At 40.9% G+C, this 15,357-nt stretch overlaps 1 protein-coding gene across 5 annotated transcripts in view; it reads left to right on the forward strand.

Moving 5' to 3' along the window:
• Positions 1-4,161, forward strand: part of LOC138261567 (uncharacterized) — a 223,772-nt gene extending 219,611 nt beyond the window's left edge. For 4 of the 5 annotated variants that reach the window (XM_069210642.1, XM_069210640.1, XM_069210641.1 and 1 more), the window contains exon 6: positions 2,312-4,161. In XM_069210642.1, the coding sequence (XP_069066743.1) occupies positions 2,312-2,484 (173 nt within the window). In that variant the 3' untranslated portion in view covers positions 2,485-4,161. The remainder of the gene's footprint in view (positions 1-2,311) is intronic. The other variant, XM_069210643.1, reaches the window with a different exon arrangement.
• Positions 4,162-15,357: the final 11,196 nt, after the last annotated feature.

Genomic DNA, 15,357 nt, shown 5'->3' on the forward strand with positions numbered 1-15,357 from the left:
CAAGTTAGGAAACCAACCACAAGACATTGCTATGCAAATAAGTGGAAAAGATTTGTTTATTACTGCCATAATAAACAAATACAACCCTAACACGCATCTGCTAAAGACATCGTCAGCTACCTACTGCACTTACAAAAGTCAAAGCTAGCTTTTTCATCCATTAAAATGCATCTCACCGCAATTTCAGCTTATCTGCAAATAACACACTCAACTTCATTATTTAGGATCCCAGTCATAAAGGCTTTTATGGAGGGTCTGAAGAGAATTATCCCACCAAGGACACCGCCAGTTCCTTCGTGGAACCTTAACATTGTCTTACCACGGCTCATGGGTCCACCGTTTGAACCCATGCATTATGTGAGATACAATACTTAACATGGAAGTAGCTTTTCTAATTGCCATCACATCTCTAAGAAGAGTAAGTGAGATACAAGCATTTACCATACAAGAACCCTTTATTCAAATACACAAGCATAAAGTAGTTTTACGAGCAAATCCTAAGATCTTACCAAAAATCATATCACCGTTCCATTTGAATCAAACAGTAGCACTACCAGTGTTCTTTCCAGAGCAAGATTCTGTAGCTGAAAGAGCACTACATACATTAGACATCAAAAGAGCGTTAATGTACTACATTGACAGAACAAAACTAATTCGGAAAACAAAACAATTATTTGTTGCTTTCCAAAAACCTCATACAGGGAACCCAATATCCAAACAAGGCATTGCTAGATGGATAGTTAAATGCATTCAAACCTGTTATCTCAAAGCAAAAAGAGAAAGGTGCTACCATGGCCTTTCTAGGAAACATTCCAATGACTGAAATATGTAAGGCAGCCACATGGTCTACGCCTCATACGTTTACCAAGCACTACTGTGTGGATGTGTTAACAGCACAACAAGCCACAGTAGGACAAGCAGTACTACGAACTTTGTTTCAAACAACTTCAACTCCATCAGGCTGAACCACCGCCTTTGGGGAGATAACTGCTTACTAGTCTATGCAAAGCATGTGTATCTGCAGCTACACATGCCATCGAACGGAAAATGTCACTTACCCAGTGTACATCTGTCCGTGGCATGAGACGCTGCAGATTCACATGCGCCCGCCCGCCTCCCCGGGAGCCTGTAGCCGTTTGAAGTTGATCTTCAACATTTGTAAATTTGTAATTATATCGCTTTAAACCACATTATGTACATACATATTTACTCCATTGCATGGGCACTATTACTATAATACACAACTCCTACCTCACCCTCTGCGGGGAAAACAATCTAAGATGGAGTCGACGCCCATGCGTAATGGAGCCGAAAGGGGAGGAGTCCCTCGATCTCGTGACTCGAAAAGACTTCTTCGAAGAAAAACAACTTGTAACACTCCGAGACCAACACTAGATGGCGGGATGTGCAAAGCATGTGAATCTGCAACGTCTCATGCCACGAACAGATGTACACTGGGTAAGTGACATTTTCCATATATATATCTCCACTGTATTTGACACCACCCTATGAACTTTTGGCGTTGCAGACACTGTGGTGAGTTGTGTTGCCTCCTCCTACTTCTCTGTCTCTCTTACTTTGAACATTCAGAATTCAGTTTCCGTCCTGACACTTTCTTGGGCGCACTTATTGGAATGCTCACCCAGTGCAGATCAAGGCAAGCTCGGCAGTGTAAGATTTTAAAACAAAACTAAGCTTCTATCTCTTGAAACCTGAAGGTTATTATGGTTAAACCTTGTCAAGGAGGGGCCTTACAGTGTATGATGTTTTCTTTTTTTCATGAATACCACATGCTACGAGGCAATTACTGTCTCAGCAGATATTTTGTAGGTTCCTTTTTTAAGTACAGTATTAAGTAGTCTTTTCGCCATTGCTGGTTTTCGCTGTTTTGACAATAGCTTATGTAATATTTTTCTGTAATAATTTCATTGGTCTTTTGTAACTCTAATCAATCCATCTAATGCACTGTGTACGGTAAAGTGTATGTGGCCTAATGTGCAACATTTCTGCTAGAAATGCTACTCACTGCTTGAAATAAATAAATGGAATGGCAGTGGAGATGTTGTCTCAGTGTCAGCCCACTCCAGCTTAGATGGTTCCGCCCTCTACGGGGTATGATCATTGTGCCAATGGTGGCATGACATCATGAGAAATTGCCACCCTAACATTTTTTTTAAATTATAAAAAATAAGTTATTGGCACAGAACATGAGAGAATCATGAATAAAATAAAGTACCGGAAAAGGTAGTATGGTTCATAGCTGTGACCACATTTGATGTTTACTACTTTTTTTCTTTTTAATCTTGCTCAGCAGGCGCAGGAGTGGAGTGGACCCCACACCTTGTGGAACTGTGCCTCTGGGCTTGGGTGATGGCTGAGAAGTTGTGCCCTGAGCTGCTGGAGACCCTGGTATCAGGGGCTGTTGAAGGTGGCCTCGACAACTGCGTAGACAAACGCCCAGCAAAGAAAATAAGAACCAAGTGAAGAACACCTCTTTATCGGGTAGTCAGAAGCAGAATTGACTTTCTTAGTGGGTAAAAAGAGCTCTGAAGCATCTGGTGCCTTCCTCTCTCCTTCCTTCTTATGGAAAACATTTCAGCAGCTGCTGTGGACGCATACTCTGAGTTTTTTTGTGAATGATTCATCTCTTCCATGTTATACCCTGAACCTTTATACCTCCAACTCTATTATCTTACATTCCATTCCACTGTCAAACCTAAATATTAGAAGTATGATGTGACTCTATTGGTTCTTCTATTGTATGTCATATTCACACTACTAAATATTGGATCGTTGTACTGCCCAAGTTTAAATAATAGAATTAAAATAACCTCCCACCCCATAATGCTAGGATTTTGTCACTCCTTCTCATAACTTCTAGTTTGCTCCTTTGCTAGGTTTAAGATGCTGATGGTCCTCTTCTGCCTTGCAGGCACTGGATGCTTTCTAAGAGATTTAAAATGTAAGATTCAGAGCAGACCACCAAAAATAAGCTAGGGATAAGTTGATCCTCTGCAATGTCTTTTAGTACTGTTTTTGTGACACTTTTTCTTAATAAAACAGGTCTGAACACCTCTAACTCCTTTGTGGTAAACAATGCGAGAAACTAATCTGAAAATATCTAGCTGTTTGTGTAGTGGAAGTAGACTTTTATAGACAATTTTTTATCCCTGTCTGAGATTGATTTATGTGCTGAAGTGAGTTTATACCCGACTTCTGTATGCTATTCCTTTATGTGTTTTGACTTGACTTTATAGTTTTCTTATTGGACATTTCTGCCCTTTTCACTGTCATTATTTAATATCCTTTATCATTTGATTAAGTACTGCCCTGGCACCAAAAGGGGTAACAGAGTGCTGTCTTTAAATTAAATTCCTTGATTTACCATTGTCTGTTTACTCTTTTATCCGTGGAATATGCCACCACCATTCTGGGCTCAAACCTGTGAACACACTGCTTGATGTCTGCTTAATACACCAAGATCTCGCTTTGTGCAGCATTTTAGATGACATATACACTCTCCACTGTGGTGCATACTGTATAGCACGATTTTGCATCAGACCATTACATTAAATAATCAGAGACTCTGCCAAAAATTTACAGTCAACAACATTGTTATCCATGCATGCTGTGAACCTGCCTTCCAGATTCAAACCAATACCTCTTTCAATTAAATACATCAGTCACTGACCCAGTCACAGTGTTTCTCTTGTTTTTGGGTTTCTGCTGTTCCAGATATATTCAACCACTCCCAATTCAAAGCAGCAACGTCCTCAGACTTCCACCTAACATACAAGTGATTCTGAAGCTGAGATTAGGTTCTCACAAGGTTAAAAACTCTAACACAAATTAGAAACCCATTTCCCATGAGACCACAAAATGTTCACTGAGTTTTGTAACTACCTGTGGCCATCTTGAAGATATTGGGTTTAATTTCTGGGTGAGCCAGAGCATTTTTTCCAAGCTCTTGAGATACTTTGTTGCTTCTGCCAGAACCCTGTCATCAGACATTTGTTGAAGACTTTTCCTCTGAAAGCTTGAAAGGAAACTTGAAGTGAAGCACAGAGAAGTATTTCAAGTGATTAATTTGTGTTTTGAAAGACACTTTGAGTGAGTTAAAAATGTACTTAAAGAAATAAACGTGATTGATTATAAACTGTACATTTCATTGTCCTTTTTGGATTCTAAAGCTACTTAGGGATCGGACATTATCCGTAACATATTCAGAGACTGTTGATATTTCATGAAGTATGTATATTTTTGTCTTTGATGGTGGTGCATGCTTAGAAGAGTGATTGATTCATGTGTGTAGGTGCAAGTTAAACAATTCTGAAGAATGTTTGCTTCAGTTACAGTTTTGAGAAACAATCTGAACGTACATGACAAACCTGAGAGAATGTAAATCAAGAGCCTAAGGTAGAGAATATAAAGGTGATTATACCAGCCAAGTAGTAGTATATTTCAGTGAACATTATGACTACTTCATCAGTATTCTGGAGAGCCTCAGCTTTAGGTATAGTCTGATGGGAACATTTTGTGACTGTTATAGAAGAATTCTTGTTTTTAGGTAACCCACTATGACTGGATTCAAAAGCCCTTGGTGCCGAAACCCTCGGAACCGAAAGACTCCGCCCAGTCTTCCACTACTTCTTCACCTGTCGAGCCGATCCTCGAAAACAATGGACGCAGACAGTGAAAACTTCATATCCAAAAAGGATCTGTTCGATTTATTGTCTCCTTCTTCTCCTACACCTCCTAAGAGGGAGTTAACATTTGAGGAGGCCTTGGATATACCTGTCCCTCCAGGAAAGCAGACAAGGGTCTCCACAGTCTTACACTGGTGGGATAGGGGGCCTGGTGGATGATACTGACCCAATGAATGTTTATGATCCAGATACTGTCACTCACAATGATTCAGACCTTTATCCTGCTCGCCCCTGTCCTCCAGAAGATACCACCTCATACCAACAGGTCATATCCAGGGCAGCAGCGTTTCATAATGTGCAGTTAAATAAGGAACTGATAGAGCAGAACTTTTTATTTGACACTCTCTCTTCAACACACAGGGACACTCAAATACTCCCCACACTTCCCGGCATACTGAGGATATATTCAAGGAGCCAGTCTGCTACAAGGTGATCACCCCTCAAAGTGGATAAAACAATGCAAAGCGGCCCCATTGGATCCTCTGTATATAAGAACTCAAGTCCCACCTGACTCTCTTGTTTCTACCACTGCTCATAAGCAGGCAAACAGTCAAGCCACTGGGGACTCTCCTTCTGCAGAAAAAGAGAGTAAACGCATAAATGCAGCCAGGAGGAAAAATAGAAAAATAACACATATACCGTCAAGGCGATGGTTCCCTTACAGACTCCCACATACAGGGGGTCCTTTCATCATTCAGGGTATAGAGGAGCATACAAATCCTCTTCCACAGATGTCTCTACATCTCAGCACAACTCAGCTATCCTCCTGCATTTCTCTAATTCCAAGTTGCAGACTTCACATACGTCCATTGCAAGAGGAAATAGACAACAGTGGACACAAGCACAGGGATCTTTCAAAGATACAATTCAAATCACCCCAGTAATGGTTTTCCCATTCAATAGTGGGATTAGAAGCAGAATATCTCAAAAGGTGTAACATTTCTACCACCAGTGACAGACTTTGTTATTACGACAGATACGTCCCTACTGGGATAGGGAGCTCATCTCCAAGATATCTGTCAGCAGAAGATAGTCCCCCTCTGAAAGGACGATGTACATCAGTCATCTTGAACTGAAGCCCATAGCTCTAGCACTCTGCTCATTCCTTCACAGAATTTCAGGCTTATCCGTACTCATCAGAACGGACAGCACCCCCAGCATGCACTATGTAAACTAACAGGGAGGAACACGATCGTCACCAGACACAGGAAATCTGGAAGTGGGCCAAACACAAGAGGATAGCATTGAGAGTGGAACATTTGCCAGGGGCTTCAAATGTGCTAGCAGACACATTAAGCAGGTTGACTTCAACTTGCTATGAGTGGGTGTTAGACCATCAAATTCTACAAACCATCTTCAGTTGATGGGGCGCTCCACGACTCAATCTATTTGCAATCAGGAACAACTGTAGATGCCAAGTATTATGCAAGCAGGCATCTCTAGAAAGGATCATGGGGGAATGCTTTTCGATAAGATGGTTGAAAATATTTGCTTACGCTTTTTCCCCTGTACCTTTTAATTCCTCAGATATTAAGGAAAATGAAAAGAGACCCGCGCAGGATGCTCATCTTAATTGCTCCCACATGGCCCAGACAATTCTGCTACACAGAGCTACTCTTACTTGCGGAACAACCCCACATACAAATACTGCCCAGTCCAACATTATTAACAATGAACAAGTGCCAAATCCTACACCCCAGTCTGATGTTGCTGCATTTATCGGCCTGACTCCTGAATTCCATGAGTTCGAAAACCGAAACATTTCCACTGACTGCAGAGAAATTCTGGCAAGAGCAGATTCCACCAACAAGTCATATAAACTGAAGTGGAAATGTTTTTGTATTTTGTGCCAACAACACAGTTTACACCCATTTTCTTCAACTCCTGAACAGATTTGACCATATCTGCTACATCTGGTCTCACATTCATCCATAAAGGTACATCTGGCAGCAATATCCTGTTTTAGGAGGACTGACAAATCACCCTCTCTTGGGTCATCAAGGATCATCAAACAGTTCATAAAAGGGCTTTTCAGGGTTTTCCCTTCTGTGAAGGAACCACCTCCTACTTGGCATCTCAACATCCTATTAAGCCAATTGATGAAAGCTCCGTTCGAACCAGCTCACAAAGCAGACTTAAAACGGCCTGACTACTAGCGCTGACATCAGCTAGAAGAGTCGGTGAGATACAAGCATTTACTATAAAAGAGCCTTTCATGCAGTTCAGGAAAGACAGTGTTCTCCTTAGGACTAACTCAAGAGTTGTACCTAAAATACATTCGGCCTTTCATCTTAATGAACCCATTGTTTTAAAGAAATTGTTTCCAAATCCACAAACAATGGCGCAACAGTCTGTACGCACACCCGATATTAAAAGATGCATCAAATTCTATTTACATCTACAATTTCACAAATCAGACCAGTTATCTGAATCATTTGGTAATTTGAGAAAATAATTTCCAGCCTCCAAAAGCTATGATCAGAAGGAGGATTGCAGATGCCATCTAATTCTGCCATGTAAAGGCAGGAAAACCCTTGACGTGGAGAGCGAAGACCCACTCTACAAGAGCCGTATCCATGTTTATGGCCCTGTTTGCTGGTATGTCTATCCAACAGATCTGCAGAGCTGCTCCATGGTCCAGCAGACATACTTTCATCCAGCATTACTGCCTAGATGAAGCTGACAAATCGGATGCTGTTGTGGGACAAGCTGTTTTACGCCATCTATCCCAATAAATTGAGCCAAATTCTAATTTATTTTTTCCCACCATCAACTTATTTTTGGATATCACTGTATGTATATTTGCAAACTGCTGACTATTCGGATTCAAGCATGTGAATCTATGAAAGATGTAATACTGGAGAAGAAAATAAGTTACTTACCTGTAACTGTAGTTCTCCAGTATTGGTATCTTTCATAGAGTCACATGCGACCCACCCTCCTTCCCATAGACGCTCCTCTTATTGTTCTTCCTTCTTATCACCATTGTGCAGGAAAATCTCAGGGATGGGAGCCTCTGCGGTGAGGGTTCTAAAGGGTTCTGTCGCCTCATTGGTCAATGGAAAACTTTGGCCCTTTTTTAGAAAAGGCATAAATACGCTATTAAACTTAACTTTGCAATCCTTTTGCAGCCTATTATACTAATTTAAACTACTTATTATGTTACTGTGGGACTTCCACTTCGTCAATGGAGAATGATTCAAGCATATGAATCTGTGAAAGATACCAATACTGGAGAACTACAGTTACAGGTAAGTAACTTATTTCCTTCCCCCATGGGTTTCACCAGCTCCCATGTGGAACCTTAACATTGTACTGACTAGGCTCATGGGTCCCCCCCAACCTTTGAGCCTCTTCACCCATGCCCACTCCAAGTTCTTTCTTGAAAGGTCACATTCTTAGTCGGCCATCACTTCACTCAGGCTCCAGGCATTGACCTTAGAAAAACCCTTCTTTAAAATGCACAAAGACAGAGTGGTTCTCAGAACTAACCTTCAGTTCGATTGAAGGTAATTGAACTCCCAGTTTTCTTTTCCCCAACCAAATTCAGTTGCAGTGTTGCGTAGGCTCTCATTATGGTAATGAGACTACTGGATTTTGAACGGCAGAATCGCCTGCGGTGTGGGAGACTGAGTCTGACCCACTACAGGTGACACCTGTCGCCCCAATCCGGGTTTTGCTCCGGCTCACTAGCAGTGCCTCATCTCCACCCAAGGGCATGGATGATTGGGTAGCATGACATAATTGATTTATCAGGGAAACCGTGGTCACTAAGGTCTCATCCGTTTCTCTCAGTTACATTAGTCTCACATTCACAATGACAAACAGAGGTAGTATATGTTTCAATAAGAGTTTAATGATGCAACTGCATCTTAGATAGCAAAGCATGTGCTGCAATAACCAGGACGATACAGCATGACAAGATTAAAATGGTGACAAGGAGAGTAAAGCATAAAAATAACGCTACAATTTTGTCACTAGAGTCAATATACTAATTCCTACCTAGGCTATAATGGAGCACAGCGTGTTAAGCTGTAATTCCGCCCTTCAGGTTCCCCTGGGAAGACATCATCCCCCACACCTGAGCAAAGGCCTGAAGTCTGCATTAGCAAAACTAGCCAGGTTGAGAGAAATAAAACAAGACCACAAAAGTGGCTATTGTAAGAATAATAAACAAAGCTGAATAAAATATATCTAGGTTAAAGTGCACAGTGGCAGGCCTAGTGTGCTTAAATAACGTGCATGGAGCTATAACTAAAATGGCTACACAACATCAGAAAGAGCCTTACCCACTCTAGATGTCAAAAGACTCTCACGCTCTACATAGATAGAGCTAAGGCTTTCAGAAAGACTAAACAGCTCTTTGTAACTTTTTCTCCACCTCACAAAGGCAATCCTATATCCTAAGCACGCTTAGCCAGATGGATAGTTAAATGTATCCAAATTTGTTACATTAAGCCCACCCAAAAAACATTTACCCGTTCCTCCTAGAGCACACTGCACTCACACAAAGGGAGCTACTATAGCTTTATTGGAAACATTATGTTAGAAATCAGGTCTCTGGTTGAAAGTCAGTTTGCGCTCTGTCCAAGCAGGGACCCTCACTTTAGTCAGGGCAATGGAGATACACACTTAAATAACCCCTGATCACCTCCTTGGTAGCTTGGCACAAGCAGTCAGGCTTAACTCAAAGACAATGTGTAAAGTATTTGTACCAACACACAGTAATACAGTTCAAAATGGACACCACACCAGTTTAGAAGAATAGGCAATATTTATCTAAATCAAACAAGAGCAAAACTGCAAAAATCCAACATAAACAAGTCAAGATATGAATTTTCAAAAGAATAGATTCTTACTCCATAGAAAACAATGGAAATGTTGTTTTTACACAAAGTACCTGATTTGGTAAAAAAAAATAAAGCTGAACAGGGAGCGTGCATCTGAAAAGTTATTGATGCATCGATTCCTTACTTGCAAGTGAGGCCATGCGTCATTTCTTCTTCCTTTCGGTAAGCGATGCGTTGTTTTCTCCCGCAAGTGAACAATGCATCAATTTCTGGACGGGGCACCTCGAATCCACGTTCGATCCCAGCGTCGATGCGTGAGAAATCCTGGTTGCACAGGGAACCCATGCTGCGTGGTGTTTGCATTGTTTTCAGCAGTCGCAAGTGGGTGTTGGGTCATTTCTCCAGCCGCAATGCAGGTGGTGCGTTGAAATCAGCCTCAAGGTGGGTGGCACGTTTTTGTTCAGCTGCGTTGCAGGTGGTGCGTCAAAATAAACTCTGCACGGTTCCCTGTGCGTGGATTTCAGTCCTTGTTCTACCTGCTTCACTTTTCAAGGTCCAGGGACTGTATAGGGCACCACTTGGGAGGGCAGGAGTCTCAGCAGAGAGTCTAAGTGCTGACAGAGGAAGTCTTTGATGGCCCTGAGACTTCAAAACAGGAGGCAAGCTCAGTCCAAGCCTTTGGAGATTCTTCACAAGCGGGAATATACCACAATGTCTAGTCTTTGTCCCCTTTCTCAGGCAGAAGCAGCCACTGCAGAATAGCTCAACAAAGCAAAATCAGAAGCAGGGGTAGCACTTCTCTTCAGCTATTCTTCTTGTTAGAGGTTCCTCTTGATTCCAGAGGCAAATCTAAAAATGTGGGGTTTTGGGTCCATTACTTATACCCCTTTCTGCCTTTGAAGTAGGCAAACTTCAAAGAAAAGTCTCTGTTGTTCACAAGATCCTGCCTTGCCCAGGCCTGGCCCCAGACACAGACCACAGGTTTGGAGACTGCATTGTGTGAGGGCATTGTGTGAGACACAGCCTATTCAGGTTAAGTGACCACTCCTCCCTCCACTCTAGCCCAGATGGCCCATCAGGATATGCAGGCTACACCCCAGCTCGCTTTGTGTCTCTGCCTATTGGTGATTTCACAAACAACCCAACTGTCAGTCTTACCTAGACAGGGAATATTTTATATATATATATATATATATATATATATATATATATATATATATATATATATATATATATATATATATATATATATACACACATACATACATACACACACAAACTTACAAATACTTTTCACTCCTTTCTCACCTGCCTGTGGGGGAAAAAATCTAACCAAGGAGAAGATGCCCATGCACAATATTACTGAGAGGAGGAGTCACGTGATCTCATGACTCAAAAGACTTCTTCAAAGAAAAACAACTTGCACCACTCCATGCCCAACACTGAATGGCAGGATTATGCAGCACATTTGAACCTACAGCAGTACATGCCACAAACAGATGCTTAAAGGGTAAGTAACATAATCCTTTTTCTCTCATCCCACTACCCTTTCTCTGGGTCTACTTCCATCCTTCATGCTTCTAGTATTAGTGATTAGTCGTGAATATGGTGACGTGTGAAACTATTCATCACTCCTGTTCTATCCAGAATTCAGATTAGTGCTTTCAAACAGTCTGCTGCCCTTGCATAAGGACTGGTCTTTCTATTATTTGATGTTGTCTAACCTGAAAAGTAGAGCCAATCGCTGCTCCCTCTGTAGAGGTTTTTGATCCCTCTTGGCTGACCACAGTGCTTTCAGGCCTGTTGATGTGGTGATACAGAGGCACTCATTCAATTAGATCTTCTGGACAAAGTGGGTAACACTGCTGTGAGGCAACATCCAACATAGAAGAGAGAGGCTGACATCCAGAAAACAGGTCATCATTCTGAAGGCAGGTTTCAGATATGCAATGTCCCGCTGATAACTGGCTATAGTCAAGGTAGGGCACCAGAACAGCAATATCCCAGTGCTCCTGAGTGTTCACTAGCTAACCAGGGCAGGCTGCTTAACACCGTGCTCCTTGGTGGTAGTCGGACCAAAATTGAATATGACATAGCATGACAGCACACCATGGAAAAGTTAGATATCAGCTCCTTCAGTACGCTTTGGAGCTCGGTCAAGTCATTCGTAATGAACAAGGACAACAAATAAAAATAGGTGAATACTCCTCAGAAATCACCACTCTAAACTGCGAACTCCCTTTCTTTGCAATCAATACTTGATGTCCCTATCCCGTCTGCAAAGCAAGAGGGATTTTGCTGCCAAATGTATGCAGATGGCACTCATTTTCTTGTTGGCCTAAATAACAGCTCTATGGAATTGCCTACTGGCACTCATTCTGGACAACCATCAGTGACCTTTGTCTAAACAATAATAAAACTGAGATCCTTTAAATAAATATTAACCCTGACATGTCCTTATCTGACTATTGGCCTGCCACATTAAACTATTTACCAGCGCTTGCAGAAGAGGTTTGAGGTCAAGGAGACCTCTTTGAGTCTCAGTTATCCTTTACCATACAGATTAGGTCCACCATCAAATCTACCAACTGCCACTTACAAGCCCTATCAAAAATCTGTCCCTCCTTACCATATAACACCACAAACTGCTAGCACAATCAGTTTTAATAGCCAGACTACAATACTGTATGTCTGTTTATTTAAACTTCCCAAGCAACGCAATCCAGAAACTGCAGTAGGCCCCTCATTTTTGGACTGAGAAAGATCAACCATGTATCAACCTTCGAATCCCAACTGGCGTGGAAATCGGGTTTTCACCCACCTGATTATTATGTCTCAGGCTGCAGTTTGTTCCCCTCTTCGATGGGCTGGATGCTCATGATCTCCTTTGACTGTTGTATCTTTACATGTCTATTGATGTATTTTGCATCTGGACCAGGACCCTTTGCACTTGTTGCTCATTACAAATAATGAATATTCTGCATAGATGATGAAATCATGTCAGTAGATTAGTAGTGTTTATTGTCTACAATGTCTGATAGGAAAAAAATAAAAATGTGAATTTGAATGCTAGATATACCAGATTTAATTGGCCTTAAAAATGTATTGGGTGTCGACATTTGAGAGTGCAACCATCCGTTAAACAAAAGATAGTGTGCATTCCGGGTATTCCATTATTGTTTGCTTAGCTCCACTCTTATTGGTGGTATAGGACTCAAACGTGCTTAAGAAGCAGCATGCCAACCCTACAAGAAAAATATAAATTTCTGTTCCTCTGAGGAACGGTATGGATTGTGAAACATTTATATGAAGGTTCTTGCCTGTTTCAATTTTACAACACCTGTACAGATGTTCACGTCAGTGGTGTGAGAGTGCATTACAGCTTTCCTTGTTTCTACAACAATTCCCTTGAGAATGCCGTAAAAGCCCTCTAAGGTTTCTTTGGGCTCTGTGTTCGTTCAGTGTTCCAGTTACAACTCTTCTGTTTTGTGGTTAGAGCATGCAGGGTGGTCTCCATTGGAAGAGATACGAGGGATGTGCTGTGGCAGGAGCAAGTCAGTGTGAAGAGAGAATTGGGTTCTGCAATGGAGAGAGCAAGTGTTTGCGAGAGTTGTTAACCTCTGTAATATTTTGGTGGTCAGAAATGTTCAAATCCAGGTGCTAATGGGTAGAGATGATCGAGGACCTTGTTTTTGATAAGCTTTATGAGTAGAACATTATATCCAGATCTTAGGTATATTGCTATTTCTGTCTTGCCACCGAAGTACGAAAAACGGCGGTATAAACCCGTAAAATATCTGAGAAGAGAGAGTTCTGGCTCACTAGTGTGACTGTTCAGGAAAGAATATAGTAAGCTGAATGGGAAGCTCAAGGTGCGATTGCCCAAAGGATGCATGACAATAGACATATCTGAGAGAGTATTAGATGCCTGTAGATCCTTGATGAAGCTCCGTATTAGAACGGCTAAGCAGCCACATCATGGGGTTCCTTTTCCATCATGTCTAATGAAAGACTGATGGAAACGTCTTAAATGTGAGAGAGGTTAACTTTATTATAGACCTAGTGAGTGGCCTGCGGAAGGCCACCTGCCTCAGAACTACAACTGGACTGCTTGGAGGCGTGAGGATAAATGATTAATTACACCATTTCCCTGAGAACGTAAAGGATGAGACGTGGGCAGACAAGATGTGAAAAGATAAAGAGATAATTCATTTCAGAATAGGAGGTTTGTTTTTGTGGTAAAAGGTGCATTTATTGAGCCTAATGTTCCTAAGACAAGGGTAGAAAGTAACTCCTAACGTATCCTGGCTAATAAAAATTACATTGGCCTTTTGAGAAGACATTCTTAGTCTGTAGTCTGCAGGCAAGCATGGTGCTGCAGTGGAAGCTGACTCATTTTAGAGGAGGAGGTTTGTTGTTCGGTTATCTGCATTTCATGACAGAGTTATATGGGTTTAAGTAAGTTAAATGGTTAAAATATAACATAGACTGACATAGCACCTAATGTGTTAATTGCTGAGTAAACGACTGTTGTGTAACTTTATGATAAAGTTGCCAAAAACTTTGTGGCTGAATGAAGTCTCATAGCAGGACTAAATATTAGTACAGTATTCTGTTTATTTTCCCTTGTGATAGGTTCCGCTTTACAAGGACCCATATTCTTACTTACTTGTTAGAGGGATGTATGATGTTACCACACATGCCATTACAATGCATGCCTTTACCACAGATGTAGTAGCACGTGATGACCTTTACAACGCATGCCATTACATTGTGAACCCTTGCCACACATTTTTGTGTGTGTGTGTGTATAAATCTATTATATGATTTATTGAGCGTTCACTAACACCACATTCATTCCAGTCACTACGATCAACAACCGCAAACTTACTAGTAATACCAGACTCTACCTTTGCTTTATGATGTGGACCATTACTATTTGTTGCATTACTCTGTAACGCAAATGCTGCAGCTACTTCACTTAGTAACATACCGCACCTAACAATTTGTGGGACCACCACCAACCGCTCTTAATTCTCATCAATTATTGCCTTGAAAAAGTCATATTGACAAAACACGTTTGGCAGTCTTTTTTCATCACCACTGGTTTGAACTATCATGATATCATTATTTGGCTGTTAATTGATACTGATGGCTTTCTTGGAATAAGGACTGAAACACATTTATTACACATTGCTAATATGAAATCTTGTGCTAACGTATGAAAAATGTGATATAACAGGTGTCAAAATAATATTGGAACAAGTTCAATTTCACACCATGTAATCATCAGGATTTTACAGTCCATCTCTACAATGCTAATGTTCATGTACTTCACCGATTGTTGTTTCTCTCCAGATGTATTCCAGACTACTTTTTTATTTGTTTTGAGCAAGGTTCTCGTCCCTTACTCAAGTTGTACCCTTCCAATAGCATGATGTTGTCTGACCTAGCACTCTACCACACTCCATCACCTACGTTAAAATTGCTCTGTGAACTACAGCCTGTATACTTTGGGGGAGTGCAGTTAATCATTTCCAACACTACTGATGTAAAGTGGACAAATGTGTGCTTGTAGGTGTTTATATATATATATATATATATATATATAATGTTTTAAACCCCCTTTTGTTATATATTTGCTCACTGGAAAAAACAACAGTTAACGTGACATTAAAGTTAAGAATTGCAATAATATCTTGCTTTGCATTAAAAAAAAAAAGCAAAACTCACTGAAAAAAACATACTAAAGGGACATTATAGTTAGGTGAAAATTTCAGTTAAAACATACCATTTTAAAACAAACAAAACCCCTTAAATTCACTAGTTATAGTTATCTCAAATAACTATAAATAATAAGT

The sequence above is a fragment of the Pleurodeles waltl genome, chromosome 10, assembly GCF_031143425.1.
Source record: "Pleurodeles waltl isolate 20211129_DDA chromosome 10, aPleWal1.hap1.20221129, whole genome shotgun sequence".
NCBI classification, from domain to species: domain Eukaryota; kingdom Metazoa; phylum Chordata; class Amphibia; order Caudata; family Salamandridae; genus Pleurodeles; species Pleurodeles waltl.